The 20,349-nt window shown below is 33.9% G+C and overlaps 2 protein-coding genes and 1 long non-coding RNA gene across 3 annotated transcripts in view; all 3 read right to left on the bottom strand.

Moving 5' to 3' along the window:
- LOC140046810 (uncharacterized) overlaps positions 1-20,349 on the bottom strand; it is a 423,911-nt gene that overhangs the window by 299,703 nt on the left and 103,859 nt on the right. The window lies entirely within an intron of this gene.
- On the bottom strand, positions 2,181-4,928 carry LOC140048064 (uncharacterized). The gene is made up of 3 exons (XM_072093067.1): positions 4,396-4,928; positions 3,735-3,835; positions 2,181-3,645 (listed from the first exon to the last, which is right to left on the bottom strand). Exon 3 carries the CDS (start codon positions 3,531-3,533, stop codon positions 2,826-2,828), a length of 708 nt encoding a protein of 235 aa, XP_071949168.1. The 5' UTR covers positions 3,534-3,645; positions 3,735-3,835; positions 4,396-4,928; the 3' UTR covers positions 2,181-2,825.
- On the bottom strand, positions 6,613-8,202 carry LOC140048063 (uncharacterized). Its single transcript, XR_011845046.1, has 3 exons — positions 7,891-8,202; positions 7,342-7,464; positions 6,613-6,665 (listed from the first exon to the last, which is right to left on the bottom strand). It is a non-coding gene; the product is annotated as an uncharacterized lncRNA (long non-coding RNA).

Genomic DNA, 20,349 nt, shown 5'->3' with positions numbered 1-20,349 from the left:
GTGGGGGCTTTTTAAAGATATAAACGTTTAAAATCTTGATTTTTGAGAGCCGAAATTAATCAAAATAAAACAAATTTAGACAATAGAGGGCGCACTTTCTACATAATTATGAGTAAATTGGATTAAAAAAGACTTCGTTGCTGTTAATTTTATTCACGTAAATGTGAAAATAATTTATAAATCTGATCGGTTTTATATGCTGAAATTGTTTTAGTAATACACTGTGTAGTATAAAGTTAGTTAGAACTTTTCATTTTCGCGTTTTCAGTGATCAAAAATGATATTGTCTAGGCCCGAATATGAATGCTTCCAGCGTACGACGTATGTAAACAAAGGACGTTTAAACCGCGATGACCGCATATAAAGTTCGCTCAAGTGAATAGTGGGTAGGCTTTTACTAGCCTAGCGTATTGTGACCGTATGCATGAAACATCTTTCTCTAGCTTATTTTGCATGCAGCGCTAGCTTTACATAAACATGTGTACTACTGTTTTTAAATTTTTTCCCCCGATTTTTAGGTGGTGTAAGGGCCTAGAACTTATATTATTATTACTGACAGGCTTCTAGAGTAGGCTACTACTATACTACTAGGCCTAGTACTGGTGTAGTAACTAGCTGGCATAATAATAGCGTAGGTGTAGATGTATTATGGTGTCGTGTGTGTAGTCTTACAGCTAAAACATTTATTTTTGTATACATAAATCTAATAAATGCTGTGTACTACTACCCGTATATTCAGCTGATTATAATATAACAATACATTCAGCAACCCTATCAACCAACGATTTCTCACAGGTGACATCATTGTTCATAATTAGAGGTGCTATTTATCATGAATGTTATGTGCGAGAGTATACCATTTCCAGCCATCTAGAGGTGTCATTTAACCAAATTTGCTTCGCCCCTCCAGATTTAGGATGGCTTTTAGGTAAGGGTGGAATTAAACGACATTAAACTCATTACAAACGTATCAGATTAACATAATTCGTTTTTGCTGTAGCATACGTCGATACACAGTACATAACGTAACCGTCAGTAAACTTCGCCTGGAAAGTAATACTACGACACATTTTGGTCCCTGGATGGAATATGATATCACGCGTTTGGACACAACGTTGAACGATTCGTACAAAGGGATACCGCCAGACAAGTGCGTACCTATTGTTTAATAGTTGGATAGCTGGCAATAATGAATGCATAATAGCCCTCCGACGTACTCGCGGTCAATGGAACGTCGCGGTTTTCTAGGCGCTGAGGCTACGAAGTGAACGCCAACGATTTTTACAGTATTCCCCGACTCGACAAAAAGTACCTGTGTTCCCAGATATGGGATAGGCTCCCCGACGAGGGGATAGAGCCCATGCGGATACACAGTTGATGATCTTAACCTGGATGTTTTACTATTTTCATGAGATTTAAAACATATTTTTTCTTAGAATATGCCAATTGCGCATTCTTTTGACATCATACTTTACTAACTTATGACGTCATAGGTACGTTATATGGTAATTTAAATATTAATTGGAAAGTTTAATACCACATTTATATAGCGGCTATTCTGAATTTATGCTAATTAACCTTTTTGATGTCTGACCGTATCATGTTCATTTCAACAGGAAAATGTTAGAAAATTGTTTTCCTGCGGTTTCTACATTTTTTTTAGCATAGGATAATGTCATTTAAGCAGTTATAACATAATATATGACGTCACAACTACCTTATGACGTCATAGTTACGTCATATGCTAATTTAAATATGCTAGTTTGAAAGTTTAATGTCACATTTATATTTACTCGTAATGCACTTAGGTGGTCTAAAACCAACCGTTGAGGAGATATGGGAACTTCAAATGGTAAATGGCGGCCATTTTGAATTTATGCCAATTAACCCACTTTCCGGTGTCCGATTTCGATAAATTTTGGATATGATGTTTATTTGGACTATATCAACTAGACAACACATTTCTGTTGCATTTAACATATCTAAACGATTTCCTCTTCATAAAATGACTTATTTGACCTAATTTGACCTTTGACCCTTCATATCTCAAAAACGCCCCCTCCCCGTCGCGATCAACATTCATATTCGTATTCTACAGCCAAAATTACCTCAGAAAAAGTACATGAAGTAAATTCTGCAAAAAGTGACACCTACACCTCAAATACGACTGGTCTATAAGGCTATGGTACCCTTCCACTGATGACGTTTGCCCATGAGGTGAAGAATTGCGAATGTCCTTCACCAACATTTTGGTTTCAACAAATTTTTGTAAGGCATCACAAGCTTCAGTATCAGCAGTCAACCACTTTGTTAACCGTTGGTCTGAAGGAGACATTACCGGATGGGCACATTCCGTATATGGTTCAGGATGTCCAGTATGAAGATTTTGTACATGTCTTACCACAGACTTCCACTTTGCTTCAATGATATCTTTTTCATCAATGTTGGTGGACATTACACACCAGTAATAATGGTTAGAAATAGATTTTTGCCAATTACCTAAAAGGTTACACGATTTTTTTGTTGATATGGCCTTGATCTTTTTCTTAATACTTTTTGCAATGTGCCAGCAGTCAAAATAATGCTTAATGTCTGGAAAATTATCCCTTAAATATTTTTGTAGCTGTCTATGTCTATCGGAAACAATTGTACTTATATTTACTTTGAAATCTTTAAAGACATCCAATGTTTTTTGTAGACCCTTAAGTTCCATATGATAAGATGATTTAACATCACTACTCTGAACTAATTCAACATTCAAAATCTTATTTTCGGTCAAGTCAACTGATGTGTATGAACCATATTTTGCACTGTGGCCCATACTGTCACAGCGTCCATCTACTCCAATAGCAGCGTCCATCTACTCCAATAGAAATATCCTTGCCCTGTAATTCAGCAAAGTGCTTATCCCTTTTAGAAAACCAATTATTCCTTACAACTCTGTGTAAGAAATTTTGTTGGTGACGGAAAAAAGTACGTTTACTAATGGCGCTCACATTTATACTTTTTAGCGCTCTTAAAAATTGTGTGGGTGTTGAGCCAGAAAAAAGAATAGCCCCACTTAGTAGAATGTTACCCATTGGGGTACCTCTAGCTTCTGGCTGACTTTTCCACTCGCGGTTAGTGTGGCAACATAAGCATCTTATGTTTGCAATAAGCATGCTTCCCTTGTTACGACAACATACTTGAACTTTACTGGAAAAACAGGAAAGGCATATAGAAAGTAGCATCAGTAGGTGATTGTGAAAAACAATGTATTTTGGCTGTCTATGTGCATCCCCATTAAATCCTTTCATCTCATCATCTTCCATCTCTGTATCCTCACCATCTGAAACCGATACATCCTCTTCCGGTCGATAATCTGAATCGCTATCATCTTCTGTCGACTCATCAAAATCTTCATCATCTTCATCAGACGATTGTTCTTTGTATGTTGGTTTGGCTTTTTTGGGTGCCACGACTTTAGCTTTGCTCATTTTTCTTCGCCGAACACGTTTTCTTTGCTTTCGTGTCTGTGTGCCTCTGGACACCATAAGAGGCTTATCGCATACACTTGCGAGCTCCTGTTCATCCTCTTCCTCATCCTCTGTTCCAGTAATAAGCTCCCTGATCACTCCCGCCTTTTCTCTTTTAACAAATGCTGACCTGTTGGAATGAATATTAATACTATTAATAATAAATATCAGACAAACCTAAACATTTTTTCTTTTATTTATTGAATCTATTACACTAACCTCTGTGCTGTACACTCTTTGGCCACCTGACCACCATCGTCGGATGTCTCCCTCACAACATGTATTGTTGGTACCGCTGTTTTGGCATTCAGTAAAAAAGCCTAAAAGTAGTGAGGAAACCGTTGTCTAATTAATATTAAGGGCAAAATAACGTAAGCAATATAATTATAATATAGTTGTTAGTTCCCACTTACACCGACAGGACATTCTCCTACTGAGCATAACAGTGTAGGCATTGACTAACCTCCATCATGTTTGTACAGCATTCAGTAGTACTAATTAGGCCTGGCTAGGCTAGCCCTTATCCCATTATTATTAATGTAATAAGCCAAATACATAACAACTAGGTTAGGCCTAGTTGAGTTATCTGTGTGGTGTAGGCAAAACTGTTATTACTATTACTTATTAATTATGTTAAGTTTATTTAAAGATAAACCAACATAAAGTAAATACTATACATATATATCAGGCGGAGCAACTGTACTGTATGTATGTACAGTAGTTTTAATGTTACTGCAAATTATGTGCCGGCCCGCCTAGAAGCTAGGCTTGGCCCAGCGGGCCCAGCAGGCCTAACAATAGCGACGGCGAACGTATTTTATTCAGTTTTTGTTGAAGGTAAAATATTAAAAGTAAATTCATCTAATTAACAAATACTTACTTTGTAGCTAGACCAGCTTTGAATTGACCCATGTTTGTAAATGAATCGTCTGAAAAATGCTTAAAACAGAGCACTGATCGAGCTGTGGGTTTCCACTTATCGCGTTTTGTACGTACAAATCTTGTCCATTGCCTGGCGATGAAACTGTCCTTTGGCCACCGAAACAATAAGTTATTTTCATGATCACAATTCGCAGCAACACAGCGAGAAGGCATATTGATTTATTATAATAGATAAATAAAAAAGTAGCTGACAATAATAATAGTTGAAAATAACAATTAGTACCAGTAGAAAGCAGTATACAGTATATATTATTAGTAGTAAACCAGCGTCTCATGCATGCACGTGTGTTGTTTTAAAAGGCGGAAGTAGAATGTCTTCTGCCTGTGACGTCACGCTTATAAAGTACGAGGGCATATTAACGTTCCTAATTAAGAGGTGATTACGGCCATACCGTTAAAAGTAGGTCAATGCAAATTTCGGTCAAGATTTATAGACATTAAGTCTACCCAAAAAATCATTAACATCTTAATTTAAAGTCTGTGGCACTAGCACTTTAAGGCTAATTAGGAGGCTCTGTTTGGTTAATAGAGGCCTACCCAGCTAGCAATCACACGTTGTACCGACGTTGGCGTAAGGTCAACAGTTACGTTGGGCCAACAACTTTAGGCGACGTAGGCCCGACGTAATTTTTTCCATCGGCCCTTAGTGGGCCCAACGCGTTGTACAGACATCGGAACAACGTGTTGGGGCGACGTCGGCCAAACGTCGTCGTTTATGGTTGGCTTGACATCTTTTACCGACGTAGGCCCGACGTTACTGTTACCAACGTAGGCCCGACGTAATTTTTTCCATCGGCCCTTAGTGGGCCCAACGCGTTGAACAGACATTGGAACAACGTGTTGGGGCGACGTCGGCCAAACGTCGTCGTTTATGGTTGGCTCGACATCTTATACCGCGACATAGGCCCGACGTAATATTTTCCGTCGGCCCTTAGTGGGCCCAACGCGTTGGACAGACATCGGAACAACGTGTTGGGGCGACGTCGGACAAACGTCGTTATTTATGGTTGGCTTAACAACTTTTACCGACGTAGGCCCGACGTTACTTTTACCAACGTAGGCCCAACGTTATTTTTTACATCGGCCCTTAGTGGGCCCAACGCGTTGGACAGACATTGCAACAACGTGTTCGGGCAACGTCGGACAAACGTCGTCATTTATGGTTGGCTTAACATCTTTTAACGATGTTGGCCCGACATGTGTTTGGTTGACGTCGGCTTAACGTCATATACATTACGTTGGTCTAATAACTTTTGATGACGTTGGTTCAACGTATTTTTTTATTTGTCGTGTCTAGGTTGGCTCAACGTGTTGGGTTGATGTCGGCTTAACGTCATTTATATTACATTGGTCTAACAACTTTTGATGACGTTGGTTTAACGTAATTGTTCTTCGTTGGGCATTAGTTCGCCCAATGTGTTGGGTCAACGTCGGCTTAAAGTCATAGATTACGTCGGTCATCGTATTTTGTATTCGTCGGTTATGCGTGAGCACAACGTGTTGGAGTAGCTGTGTTAATTTACATCGATTCACCGTAGTAAATAGATTGTACCATCGAATGAATATGAATGAAACTTAACAATTAAATAATGCCGGTTACTCTGCAAATATTGGATTGGAAATTGTTTTTATTAAAGGTATAATTATTTAATGATAAACAATTTAAGTAAAACATTTAAAAACTAGACAATTAAAAATCAAATAAACTATATAGATTTGAACTCGTCTCTTAAGAATGTAAAAATGTATAATTAATTGCAACGTTTGATTACATTTTAATCAAGTTTTTAACATTTCATCAATTCGGAAGTTAATTTGAGCACACATTTAATCATGAGGGCCACTTTTCATCCTGAGGGGCTATAGATTACAATTTACTATATAGATTAAATTAATTAACCCATGTTGTTCAAATGTTGAGACATAATGAGGTCATCAAAATTAAAAAGTTTACTACTCATGCGAGGAATGATTTATTGAATAAGAAAATATTTAAAGCTGGGAGAAATGGGGTATCGATAAGCGAGATGCGCTCTTTTAAATATGAATAATAGTACCAAAGAAAAAACAAATCCTATTTTACAAAATCTACTGGCAATATGATGCCGTAAAAGCATCCAGTATACGGATAACCAACAATTCAAATAAAAAGTTCATCATCATCTATGGTATCTTCGGCTTCGTCGGTGTTTGCTGCTGCTGCAGCTGCTACAAAGAGAAAAGAAAAGCAAGTTATTGTCAATTAACTGTAAATTATATACGTTTACTAAATACACACATAGTGATTACAAACCATAAGCTATAGTAGAAAGCTTATCGCATTGCAATTTATTTAACACAATGTTAGTTTTTAGTAAAAGTTGTACAAATTTCAAAAAGCGCGCACCGCCGCCCTTTTACGTGCCCAATTAATTTTATTCCAAATCTTTTATCTTTTTGCTCAATTCATCATCTTCATGTTTACTTTGATAACGCCATCATACCAAAAAAAATAGAACATAATGTGGGTCCCGTAATTTCACCTATGCTACATTGTATATAGATGTACATATGCTGTAGATAATTATAACTCAGCACTATAAGCGTAAATGCATCAGGTCAAAAGATGCCATAATTATACAGTATCAACATTTTGCGATGGTATTTTAACGTAAGTGCATGATTTGTTTTAAAATAAATGTCAGTAAAATTATAAAATGACATCACTTATAATTCGTTAAAGAGACGAATTAAATTCTAGTTTGAAAATTAGTAGTCGTAATAAATAACCACCAGCATGGATTATTGTTGTTGCCGTCATGATGGTGGTTTAAAATGACTTGATACCTGATTTACAAGTAAAGTACAAACATCTTTAAATACTAAATTTAACTATTGAACTGACCTTTCTTCTTTTGTTCCCTAAGTTTTCTTCCCCCAGCTCTGTCCTTGCTGTATTTCAGCCAAGATTTTATTTTATTTTCACATGTGGCCTCCGTCATTCCGGTCCATGATCTTCTAGCTGAAACTGCAAAGTGTACAAACATTGTGCATCAACAGAATACTTTATCTCATGTGAAAAATATATAATCAAAAGCCTCTTGCTTCCCTATTAGCAAGATAAAACAAGCAATTATGCATTTGAAATAATTATTTTAATAATACTAAATAAGATTTTTAAAATATTATTTTGAAAACGAGGAAGAGACATCCAATTTTATGTGTGCATCTCCGTCCAAAATCAGTCAGACGGTAATTCATATACACACTTTGAAACACCAGTTCTCGTCAAATCACCGAAGCAATGTTGGGACCAGTGTATATCTTGGAATGGCGGGTGCTGTTTATTAGAGTATTACTATTTACATTCATAGTTACAGTAATACAGTACTGTTTTAATAATTGTAAAATGTTGTTCAAATTAATATAATACAAATGTTCTATTATTACTCACTGTATTTGAAGAAGTCGAACAATTGATGAAACAGAAAAGGTCACTCAGGAACTTTTAAATAATATTTCAGTAGGCCTACAGTTTCGATGACAAAAAGTTTTTGAGCAGCAAGTTCTGAGCGTGATACAGGGACGACAGCGTGTGCTAGAATGTTTTTTGGTCTTTTCAATGGTAAGCTACCGTCAAAATCAATCACGCTTGTAAATCAAATTCCAACAGGCAAGGACATTCGCGGACTGGAAAGTCAATCACAATCCGTTCATGATAAACGAATGCAATGTAAAGTAGTTTGACAGTAAGGTACCCATGTTACCCACATCATAGAATTTTGAAGAATGTTAGATTTGTATTCTATATATTATTATACTGTACTAGGCTCATCAACTAGATGACACGTACAAATAATATAGGCACTCAGTACTAAAAGTGTATATACTGTATATGCATCAGATATGCATCAGGTCATATCATAGTATATCGCAAACATTCAATTCAACATTTATTTCTACCAAAATCAAACATCAACATATGTATATTTAATAAACAAAAATATAGTAATAAAAATAAAAACAAAAACAAAAAGCATCATTTGGTCGAGGCAGAGATTCCATACAAAAAAGTATTACATCAAGTACACATAGACCCTGATGATTAAAGATTAAACGAACTGTTTGACAAAAATCCTAGCCGAATGAGAGAACGGAATAAGAGCAGTATGTATAGATACAAAAATAGAATCAAATTAAATTACTGCAGTTCCATCACCACCACCTTGTCCCAATTCTTCTCAATTATTTTCTTGAGTCCAGATAAATTATGATTCATTGTAGTATAGGCTTACAGTATTCGTTTTTCCCGCGATAACTCCTATTAGGAGTTGCGGGTCGGAAAGTGTGAGTTGCGAGTCGGAAAGTGCGAATTGCGAGTCAGAAAGTGCGAGTTGCGGGTCGGAAAGTGCGAATTGTGAGTCAGAAAGTGCGAGTTGCGGGTCAGAAACTGCGAGTTGCTAGTCGGAAAGTGCGAGTTGCGAGTCGGAAAGTGCGAGTTGCGAGTCGGAAACTGCGAGTAGATATCGGGGTTGACAACATGCAGAATAAACACAAATACATGCTTTGTTCAAGTACACGTACAGTACATGATTGTAGGCATATGTCAAATGTATTACGTGTATTTAAAGTAACTTTAGCAGAGTACAGGGCCCACAACTACAATGTAGAAGGGATTATTATTACTTATACAGTATTGTTTGATGAATGTGTGATACAGTTGTATTTTAGTTGTTGTTCAACTCGATGATAAAATGTACACAAACTAAGATTGTAAAATGGGTGTAGCAATTATGACCTCATCGCATAACTTTGATATATATGAGTTAGTTTTTGATCAAACTGAAATAACTCATCATCTTTAAGAAGAAATTTAGATTATTATATTTTATTTTATTAATTTCGGCAAAAACAATTATACAAACATAACAATACAAAAAATAGCTAGATTTTGCGCCATGGAGCAACAAAAGAGGCTAACACAGCTTCTGTCGCCAATTAGGCGTGCCACAAAAAAGATGACATCTTACTTTAAGTCACAATCCCTTAATTGGTATAGCACACAACAAGTGTCCATGACAGGTAAATTTATTGGCCCTTTGGTTGGGAGAACCTAGTACAAAAGTCTGCATATAGACTTATTTATTTATTATGATTTATGAAAATGATTGTACAATTTAATAAAGTTAAAAGTAAAGTATAAAATAAAAATGCATTAAAATCATCTGGTATGCTAAACTGTCAGACTTCTTATATTTATTAGAAGGTAGCAGACACAAATACCTGCCCCAGGGTGGGAGTTATTTGCTTCATGGAGACCATGCATGATTGCAATGATTGAAATCACAGGTTAAATCCTTCACAGAAGAATTCATTTTGATTCATTATCTCTGAATCCCCATCTAACCACCAACCCCACCTCAGCTCATCCTCTCATTCTCAACCAACATCCACATACCATACATCCTTGAGATGGTTCAAATGTACACTTTAAATCAGATTATTTTGATACAACATTACCCCTAAATGCCAGTTTTTCCTTATTTTTGTACATGAACCTTTAAACAAAGAAAAATCTGCGAGATCTATCTTTTTGTATGGATGATGGTTATTTCTTTACCATGAAAGAGTTCGTCGTTTTTTTAATATTTACGGTTTAAAAACAAGAGTATATCCAATAACAATAAGCAATACAGCAGACGGAATTGTAATTTATAAACCGGGTTGGGGTAAGAGTCTCCACCAAGTCACATATAATTATACACCATCATTATCGTCGGTATAATGTTAATGTGAAATGTAAAAGAATATTTATATCAAGCACCTTGATTGAATTTGTTGTATTAAAAATCATTGTCAATTCAATGCAAGGTTTCGATTTTACATGAGATTATCATTCTTCATTGATCATCACATTATATATTGTTTATCTATCTATACATTCAAATCTACGAGTAGTGGTGTTCACAGAATGTCTACCCAGGGAGTTGTATACCTATGTACATTCTCCTTTGTGTTTAAATTAAGCATTTTGTAATCAAAATGTTGAGCTATTTGCTAGTTCACCATTCATATCATAACCTTGAATGATCTGTCTTCTGGGACTGTTTAGTGACCTTTGAGATATAAACACAGGATTTTATGAGAATTCTATGCAAATCATGCTTATTACAGTGTATTCTGTTTTCGTAAATGACCGATTGGACTCCAGGACATTCATATCGGCATGTGAATAAAGTAAAAAACAGAGAGCTATGGAAAGTTACAAATACCCAAATCAATTACAAAAAATAGACCCTTTTATCATTCATCATTGCAAAGTGTTAAAACAAAAATCAGTACATTGTTTATTGGAAAACATATCAAATAATTTACATAAATACATAGTCAAATATCGTATGCGGATAAAAAGGTATACATTCTGAACTCATTAAATTATTATTAACCAAATAGGTTTGATTGAATTTCAAACGGGCTAAACGGATGTTCACTGGTATTTGATATGGCCTAATTTTCTATTTATAATTAAATAAATAATTTCTATGTATAATATTAATGACCATTTATTACACTATCCAATACTGATAAAGAACCAAACTATTATGTATAAGAAAATCCTAAAATTGATTGTATTTGTAAAATAAAATATCACTGTATTATTTTACGAAACCTCATTAGGGCTTTTGTTTGTTGATTATGCCCAGTCGAATTTGAAAAACACTATGAAAGCACCAGCATATCAAGCGAGGGTTCCTAAATTTTTCTTATTCTCACAGATTTCCTCATTACATGATCGTTTTAAAATAATTAGTTAATTAAATTATATCACCGGGCGGCTAAGAATGAATGTTCTGTACCTACAGTGGGTCTGGGGTGTGTGTGTTTGTGTTACATTTCAAATGTGTTGTTTGGGCTGTATATATTTGAACCGATACATTTCTTTCATTTTTCTGTACATAGGTCTAATAATATAATTATGAATTATTACAATTGCCCAATTCTACTTAAATAAAACATTCAATAGAATGAATTGAGTATGATTGGACATTAAAGTATGTATTGATTTATAAATCCAAAGGCAAATTACTGAAAAAATGACAATGCTGTGGCTGGATCTCAATGGAGATACAAAAAAAAAGAGAAAGCTAAATCAAAACGATAAGTAAAACAGTCAGAAAAGTTAGCAGAGCTTTCGGCCAACACTAGCCCTTCATCAGTGCAAGTGATTTATATATATATATCGTCTCTGGCTTTTTTAAAAACATTTAGGAGAGTACATCCGGGCATCCGTGTCAAGTCGACTCGATTTACACGTGGAATTAGTTACATATCCCATTCCCAAGAATACCTACAGTAATGCATTTTTGCACGCTGGTAGGAGTTTTTTTTTTATTTGATTTGAGTATTTAAAAACTTTAATTACTCTCTGTTTTTGCATACGCTGTTTTTGATACTTTATTCACATGCCGATGCGAATGTCCTTCAATCCTGTCGGTTGTTTACGATATAAGCATTGGCATTCGGTTTTCGTAAACAACCGACAGGATTGAAGGACATTTACATCGGCATGTGAATAAAGTATCAAAAACAGCGTATGCAAAAACAGAGAGTAATTAAAGTTTTTAAATACTCAAATCAAATAAAAAAAAAATCAAATTATTTTATCATTCATCCTTAAAACATTATATGTTTATTTGGAAATGAAGTAAAAAACATGATGGGCCAATGTCGTGGAGACTTTTTCGCACCTCCAAATATGTTCAGTTACATCCATCAAAACTTAACATCCGCGTTTTCGAAACGGCCACCCGCACACACTTTTTATGTATCTTAACTGAAGGGGTATACGAATGTAATTTAAATAAAATGTTCTGCTGAATGAAATACATTAATAGCTAAAACGAAAACTAAAGAGCATCTCATCAATTATTTTTTAGAATTAATATGGTGTGAACTTTTAATTCGCTACTGCCCACAGTCCCACGTATCCCTCCAATTTACTGCGGACTGTAGCACCCCACACACCATTCCCTATTGTCAAACTATAATATCAGCTCACAGAGTTTTAACACGTCACGGGTCTCGCATTTTTAATGAAACACACATTTCGCACAAACACTGTGTAGGCCTACGCGCATCTTTTGTTGAACTTACGCATTACAGTATCTGTTGCTCCGATATTGTAATAAACGTCAGGTTGGTAATTCCCCCTCCTCCCCCAACCGGAGCCAATGCGTATATGTAATGTTGCATACAGCGCAAACAGAGAGCAATTTAAGTTTTTAAACACAATGTTTATTTGGAGAAATGATTTAGTACAAATATCGTACAGTACATATGGATAAAAGTAGTATAATTCGTATTTAATAATTTCAAAATCCAAACAAAAAAAATAATGAAATTAGTACATTTTAAAGAGAAGTACCAATTACGAAATCATTTTTTAATATATCCCCGCAACATGTGTAGGCCTAAATATTTTTTCATTCAGCTTTTTTTTTTATCATTTTCAATTTCGGTTTTTGACATAGGCCTAATAATAAGTGAAAATATGCTCAAAATGGTCTAAATGTACTTCATTTCATTTTCTATATATATGTTTTTTGTTTATAATATTTACAAATAGTATAGGCCTACATGTATTAAGATACGCGCCTGTTGTTTATTTATTTTGCTGTCAATCACCGATTTAAATGTGTGTTGAAATAAATAAATGAAATTGATTATTGAATTGAAAATGCAGAATTATTAATATGGGTGAAAACATGGTAATGCTATACAATAATAGGTGTACTATTATCGGTATAAATTATAAATGTATCGATCAAAGTAAATGGCTAAATATTTATGTTAAAAAAGTATGAACCATATATTTCTATGAATGTGTAAATTAATGTATTCCCAATAAAATAGTATAATAATACAGTATGTTGAATAAACTCGGGCGGAATAATACCGTACATAAAAAACATAATCATTTTCTTATCGAAATGTTTACATTTATAATGTAAGTAAATATTTATTCATTTTTTTACATTTTTTAAAACAAAAAAGTGCACTTTTCTGTTGTTTTTTGTTTAATTAATTTTAATTAAAAATTATTACAACAAACCTATCTAACCTTTCTATTATTGTCACTGATAATATGTTTTGAGTCAGATTGTTTTCAATAAAAAAAGTTAAAACAATTCATTTGACTTTCAATGTACTATGTTGGTTCAGGAAGTGTGTGTGCACATTTAAGACCTAAATCAGATGTTGAATCTGAAGAAAAGAAGTATAAGCGGATACTCTTTCAAAGAACTCCAAGAAGATTCACACAAAAATATTTACTTTCCAATAAAATAGTATATTACTGTAGTATACAATACAGTATGTTGAATAAACTCGAGCGGAATAATAACGTACATAAAAAACATAATCATTTTCTTATCGAAAAGTGCCCTCTCTAGTTTTCTATTGATTTATTAATTATTTATAATTAATTAATGGGTAAGGTTAACATGTTTTTAACATTTAATGTAGGAAGTTGGATCTACTCCTAACAAAATTTCATATCTCCAAATTTCAACAACGTTGTCTAATTACTTCAATAAATATCATATTTAACATCACAAATTAGGGTTATTGAAGGAATTTTTGCCTAAAAACATATATAAAAAACGTCGATAAAAAATACTTTTCGTATTTAAAAACAGTTGAAACTCGTTTTATATGTTCAATATAGGTTGCTCTATTCACAGAAACAAAATTGCTTTCATAACCCTTTTCTGTTGGTTTTTTTTTTTTAAATCGTTATTAGGTTGAAAAAATGAGTTGGAATTGTATGGTCGTTCATAAGTGTAAATTTTGTAAAAACGTAAATCACAACAATCAGTGAATTATGGTTTGATATTTATTTTTCTTTAGCAATATGGATAGAGTAACTTATATTGAATATTCACACCAAGTATCAAATGTTTTTAAATACGAAAAGTATTTTTTATCGAAAATTATTAGCAAAAATTCAATCCATAATCCTAATTTGTGATGTTAAATGTGATATTTATTGAAGTGCTTTGTCTACCTTGTTGAAATTTGGAGATATGAAACTTTGTTAGGAGTAGAACCAACTTCTAACATTAAAAGTTAAAAATATTTTAATATTACCCATTAATTAATTATTAATAATTATTAAATCAATAGAAAACTAGAGAGGGCACTTTTCGACAAGAAAATGAATGTTTTTTTATGTGCGTTAATATTCCGCTCGAGTTTATTCAATGCTCTGTAATGTATACCATTATACAATTTTATTAGGAAGTAATTGTTTTTGTGTGAATCTAGGTTAGATAGGAATTGTTGTCATAATTTTAATTAAAATTAATTAAACAAAAACAACAGAAAAAGTGCACCGATTTGTTTTAAAAAAATGAATAAATGTTTACATACATTATAAATGAAACATAATATAACTATTTTAGTAATGCATACACAAGTACAGAATATTATATCAGAAATCAATGAATCATGTGTCTAAAAGTGTCTTTAATTTGCTTTGAGACAAATTTGATGCCATTGGCCTATACACAAAATCAAGGCAATTAGACAAAATATTTACTTAAACAATATTAATACTATTAATAGGCATAAAATAATAGGGTATATCAACTTTCCTTAAAGAATAACAGTATAGGGCCTTACAAATTTATTTAACAAGACAAATAATATATAACATATGAACTATATTAATACTTTGTTCAACAATTTATACACTGCTTACATAATAATGTATTATTTTAATTTTATGTCTTGCGCATTATTTCTTTCTTTATCCACATTTTTGTATCTCATCATTTTTTGTTTTACGTTCGGTAATTTAGAACATAACATAACATAAGTTTATAAGCCCAAATAGTTCATTAACATTCATGTACAATTTTTATTTTTACATAAATTAAATTTGAAGCCTCTGTAGAATTTAGTTACTTTGGAGTATATAATATAATACACACATATATCTTACTACGAATTAAACTTAACCTATGCCTACTTTTTAGTTTTTATAATATCAGCGAACATTACAGATCATGAACGTTATAACATCGTTTTCTGAGACCGTTTATTGTTTGACCATTTGTCAATTCGTTATTAGCTTCTCTTATATTGCGAAAAAATGGAGGTGTATTCCCAATATCTATCTTGACAAATGTTTTTAAATAAATTTAATGTTAGGCTGTTGAAATGAAAATGCAATTAAACGTATTATCAGTGGAATGAACTTAATCGTTTTTCTTTATTTTGCATTTATGATGTATGGTGGTATGGTTGCATTTTTCCGTTTAGAAAAATAGCCAAGTACATATTTCAATATTTATCTTTTAATACCAATAATTGGTTCCTTGTAAATTGTAGATTTTGTATTTTCATTAATTTTATAAGATCTTTGATTACATTCAGTTTCTTGAATGGGGGCGCCATTTATTTTAAATGGAACCATAATTAGGATGACCATCATTAAATCAATCATTCCATTTCAATAGCTGCATTCAAACGATAAGTGTACAGACATTCTCTTAATATATAAAGTTAGATGTCCTAATTAATGTTCAAAAATATTTAGAAACAATCTAAAGAAGAATATAGGCCTACTTTTCTTTAATATCCATATCAAAACATAAAATTGCATTTTGTTTGAATCAACTTTTCTATGTGGGGTATTGTATTATTTAGTAAGTTGTCAATCAGTTACTCTATCAAGTTTGGAATAAACACGATATGTTTGTAATATTTAAGCGTTGGTACGACGTTTAAAATCCGACTTAACCAGTAATACAATTGTTACTATAAAGTCAATGTGAAACAAGTCAATGTAATGTCGTTGACAATTGCTGACGTTGGCTTAACAAACTTTTATTTGACGTTAAACTGACGCTAGAATAGTGACCATAAATGATTGTATTTTGCATCAATTTCAAGCGTTGGCACGACGTTTGATATCAGACTTAACGTATACAACTATAAGCCAACGTCTGCATGACGTGGAACAAGTCAATGTAATGTTGTTGACAATTGCTGACGTTGGCTTAACAACTTTTATTTGACGTTAAACTGACGCTAGAATAGTGACCATAAATGATTGTATTTTGCGTCAATTTCAAGCGTTGGTATGACGTTTGATATCAGACTTAACGTATACAACTATTAGCCAACGTCTGCATGACGTGGAACAAGTCAATGTAATATTTTTGACAATTGCTGACGTTGGCTTAACAACTTTCATTTGACGTTAAACTGACGCTAGAATAGTGACCATAAATGCTAGTATTTTGCGTCAATTTCAAGCGTTGGCACGACGTTTGATATCAGACTTAACGTATACAACTATTAGCCAACGTCTGCATGACGTGGAACAAGTCAATGTAATGTTGTTGACAATTGCTGACGTTGGCTTAACAACTTTTATTTGACGTTAAACTGACGCTAGAATAGACCATAAATGATTGTATTTTGCGTCAATTTCAAGCGTTGGCACGACGTTTGATATCAGACTTAACGTATACAACTATTAGCCAACGTCTGTATGACGTGGAACAAGTCAATGTAATGTTGTTGACAATTGCTGACGTTGGCTTAACAACTTTTATTTGACGTTAAACTGACGCTAGAATAGTGACCATAAATGATTGTATTTTGCGTCAATTTCAAGCGTTGGTATGACGTTTGATATCAGACTTAACGTATACAACTATTAGCCAACGTCTGCATGACGTGGAACAAGTCAATGTAATATTTTTGACAATTGCTGACGTTGGCTTAACAACTTTTATTTGACGTTAAACTGACGCTAGAATAGTGACCATAAATGCTAGTATTTTGCGTCAATTTCAAGCGTTGGCACGACGTTTGATATCAGACTTAACGTATACAACTATTAGCCAACGTCTGCATGACGTGGAACAAGTCAATGTAATGTTGTTGACAATTGCTGACGTTGGCTTAACAACTTTTATTTGACGTTAAACTGACGCTAGAATAGTGACCATAAATGATTGTATTTTGCGTCAATTTCAAGCGTTGGCAAGACGTTTGATATCAGACTTAACGTATACAACTATTAGCCAACGTCTGTATGACGTGGAACAAGTCAATGTAATGTTGTTGACAATTGCTGACGTTGGCTTAACAACTTTTATTTGACGTTAAACTGACGCTAGAATAGTGACCATAAATGCTAGTATTTTGCGTCAATTTCAAGCGTTGGCACGACGTTTGATATCAGACTTAACGTATACAACTTTTAGCCAACGTCTGCATGACGTGGAACAAGTCAATGTAATGTTGTTGACAATTGCTGACGTTGGCTTAACAACTTTTATTTGACGTTAAACTGACGCTAGAATAGTGACCATAAATGATTGTATTTTGCGTCAATTTCAAGCGTTGGCACGACGTTTGATATCAGACTTAACGTATACAACTATTAGCCAACGTCTGTATGACGTGGAACAAGTCAATGTAATGTTGTTGACAATTGCTGACGTTGGCTTAACAACTTTTATTTGACGTTAAACTGACGCTAGAATAGTGACCATAAATGCTAGTATTTTGCGTCAATTTCAAGCGTTGGCACGACGTTTGATATCAGACTTAACGTATACAACGTTTAGCCAACGTCTGCATGACGTGGAACAAGTCAATGTAATGTTGTTGACAATTGCTGACGTTGGCTTAACAACTTTTATTTGACGTTAAACTGACGCTAGAATAGTGACCATAAATGATTGTATTTTGCGTCAATTTCAAGCGTTGGTATGACGTTTGATATCAGACTTAACGTATACAACTATAAGCCAACGTCTGTATGACGTGGAACAAGTCAATGTAATATTTTTGACAATTGCTGACGTTGGCTTAACAACTTTTATTTGACGTTAAACTGACGCTAGAATAGTGACCATAAATGATAGTATTTTGCGTCAATTTCAAGCGTTGGCACGACGTTTGATATCAGACTTAACGTATACAACTATTAGCCAACGTCTGCATGACGTGGAACAAGTCAATGTAATATTTTTGACAATTGCTGACGTTGGCTTAACAACTTTTATTTGACGTTAAACTGACGCTAGAATAGTGACCATAAATGATAGTATTTTGCGTCAATTTCAAGCGTTGGCACGACGTTTGATATCCGACTTAACGTATACAACTATAAGCCAACGTCTGTATGACGTGGAACAAGTCAATGTAATGTTGTTGACAATTGCTGACGTTGGCTTAACAACTTTTATTTGACGTTGAATCGACATAAATGAACAACCCAAATGCTTAAAGTCTTGTATCCAATTTCAAACGTTGGGTAGACGTTAAAATGCCTACATAAATTTTACAACCATTAGCCGATGTCGGTGCAACGTGAGGAAAATGACTTTAGTGTGTCGACATTCGCTAACGGTGAACCAACGACTAATGGCGACGTTAAACCAACAATAATTTGCCGACTTGATAAGTTGTCATATATTGGCAAATTGTCAACGTTGTGACGACGTTTGATTGTTGACAACTCTTTACAACGTTTTGCCAACGTTGATGCGACGTGTCATAATTACTTTAATATGTTGACGTTTGCAGACGTTGTGCCAACCAATGATAACGACGTCAAACTGACGTTGGATTTATGTAATCGCAAGGCACATTTTTTTGTCAATTTTTCAACGTAAATACGACGTCGGCAGGACGTTAGGTTAACAACCATTAAATTCACGACTTATAGTACACGTTGTAATAACGTTGTAATAACGTCGGCAATTTGCCCGCGACTTTGTCAACGTCTGCCGACGCTTGCCGACGTCGGGCCAATGTCAAATTGCTAGCTGGGTACTATGCCATTTTATGTTGTGATAATAGGGTGTCACGAAACCTCAGACCACGAAAGCTCAGACCCCCTAAGACCTAAGATCACGAAAGCTAAGACCCAACACCTAAGATTACAAATATTTATCTTTCGCACCTGCCTTGTATTTTAACTCCTAACATTTATTCTGAATACCACACCTTAGAATTGGCACTTTCATGAAAAAGAATCACATAAAAAGTAAAAAATACATTTTTAAATTGATGATTTTACAGACGTTTTTCTCGCACACAAAATGACTAGCCTACAGTACAGTAGGCCTACCCCATGGGCCATGTTCAATGTTTTTGTTTCTATGGAACGTCAAAAGAGCAAAAATTATATAGAGGGCTGAAAACTCTGTGGAGTCCATCTACAGTGTGGATGGAACAATGTAAAATTAAAATTGTAATGATAATAGTATAATCATGCAAGTACGAAGAAATAAATACTGGCAAATAAATTTTAATTTAAAAATCATGATAAGTTTTTTTGTTTCGTTTTCTTTCTGTTTTTATACTTGTACTATTATTGTTGCTCTTTTGGCGCTCCATAGAAACAAAAACATTGAGCATGGGAGCTCGAGGAGTTACATTACAGTATACAAAGAAACACATCTGTAAAATCATCAATTTAAAGGATTTATTTATTTGTTATTATGTGTTTCTCCTTCTGAAAGTACTTATAAGTCCTAATTTTAAAGTGTGGTGTTCAGGATAAAGTTAGTCAACAAATTTGGAGTCAAAATACAAGAAAGGCAGGTGCGTAAGAAAAACATCCTCTGAACCAACACAATGGAGTAAATATATACCAACAAACAACCCGTCAAGTTTGTTTGTTGTAAAGAAAAAATATACATTTACTCAACGGGCGAAAATAATGTGAGTTTATCTATGTTTTGCGGTAGTATTAAATTATATTTATGGTAATAAATGAAACCTACTGTGTTTAAAATTATGTATGGATAAACAAGTATTGTTTTTAAGCTGTAGTATATCTTAGTATTTGTAATCTTAGGTGTTGGGTCTTAGCTTTCGT

Source organism: Antedon mediterranea, chromosome 4, assembly GCF_964355755.1.
Source record: "Antedon mediterranea chromosome 4, ecAntMedi1.1, whole genome shotgun sequence".
Classification (NCBI taxonomy): Eukaryota; Metazoa; Echinodermata; class Crinoidea; order Comatulida; family Antedonidae; genus Antedon; species Antedon mediterranea.
Note: the sequence above shows the minus strand (reverse complement) of the source record. Positions and strands in the feature narration are given on the sequence as shown.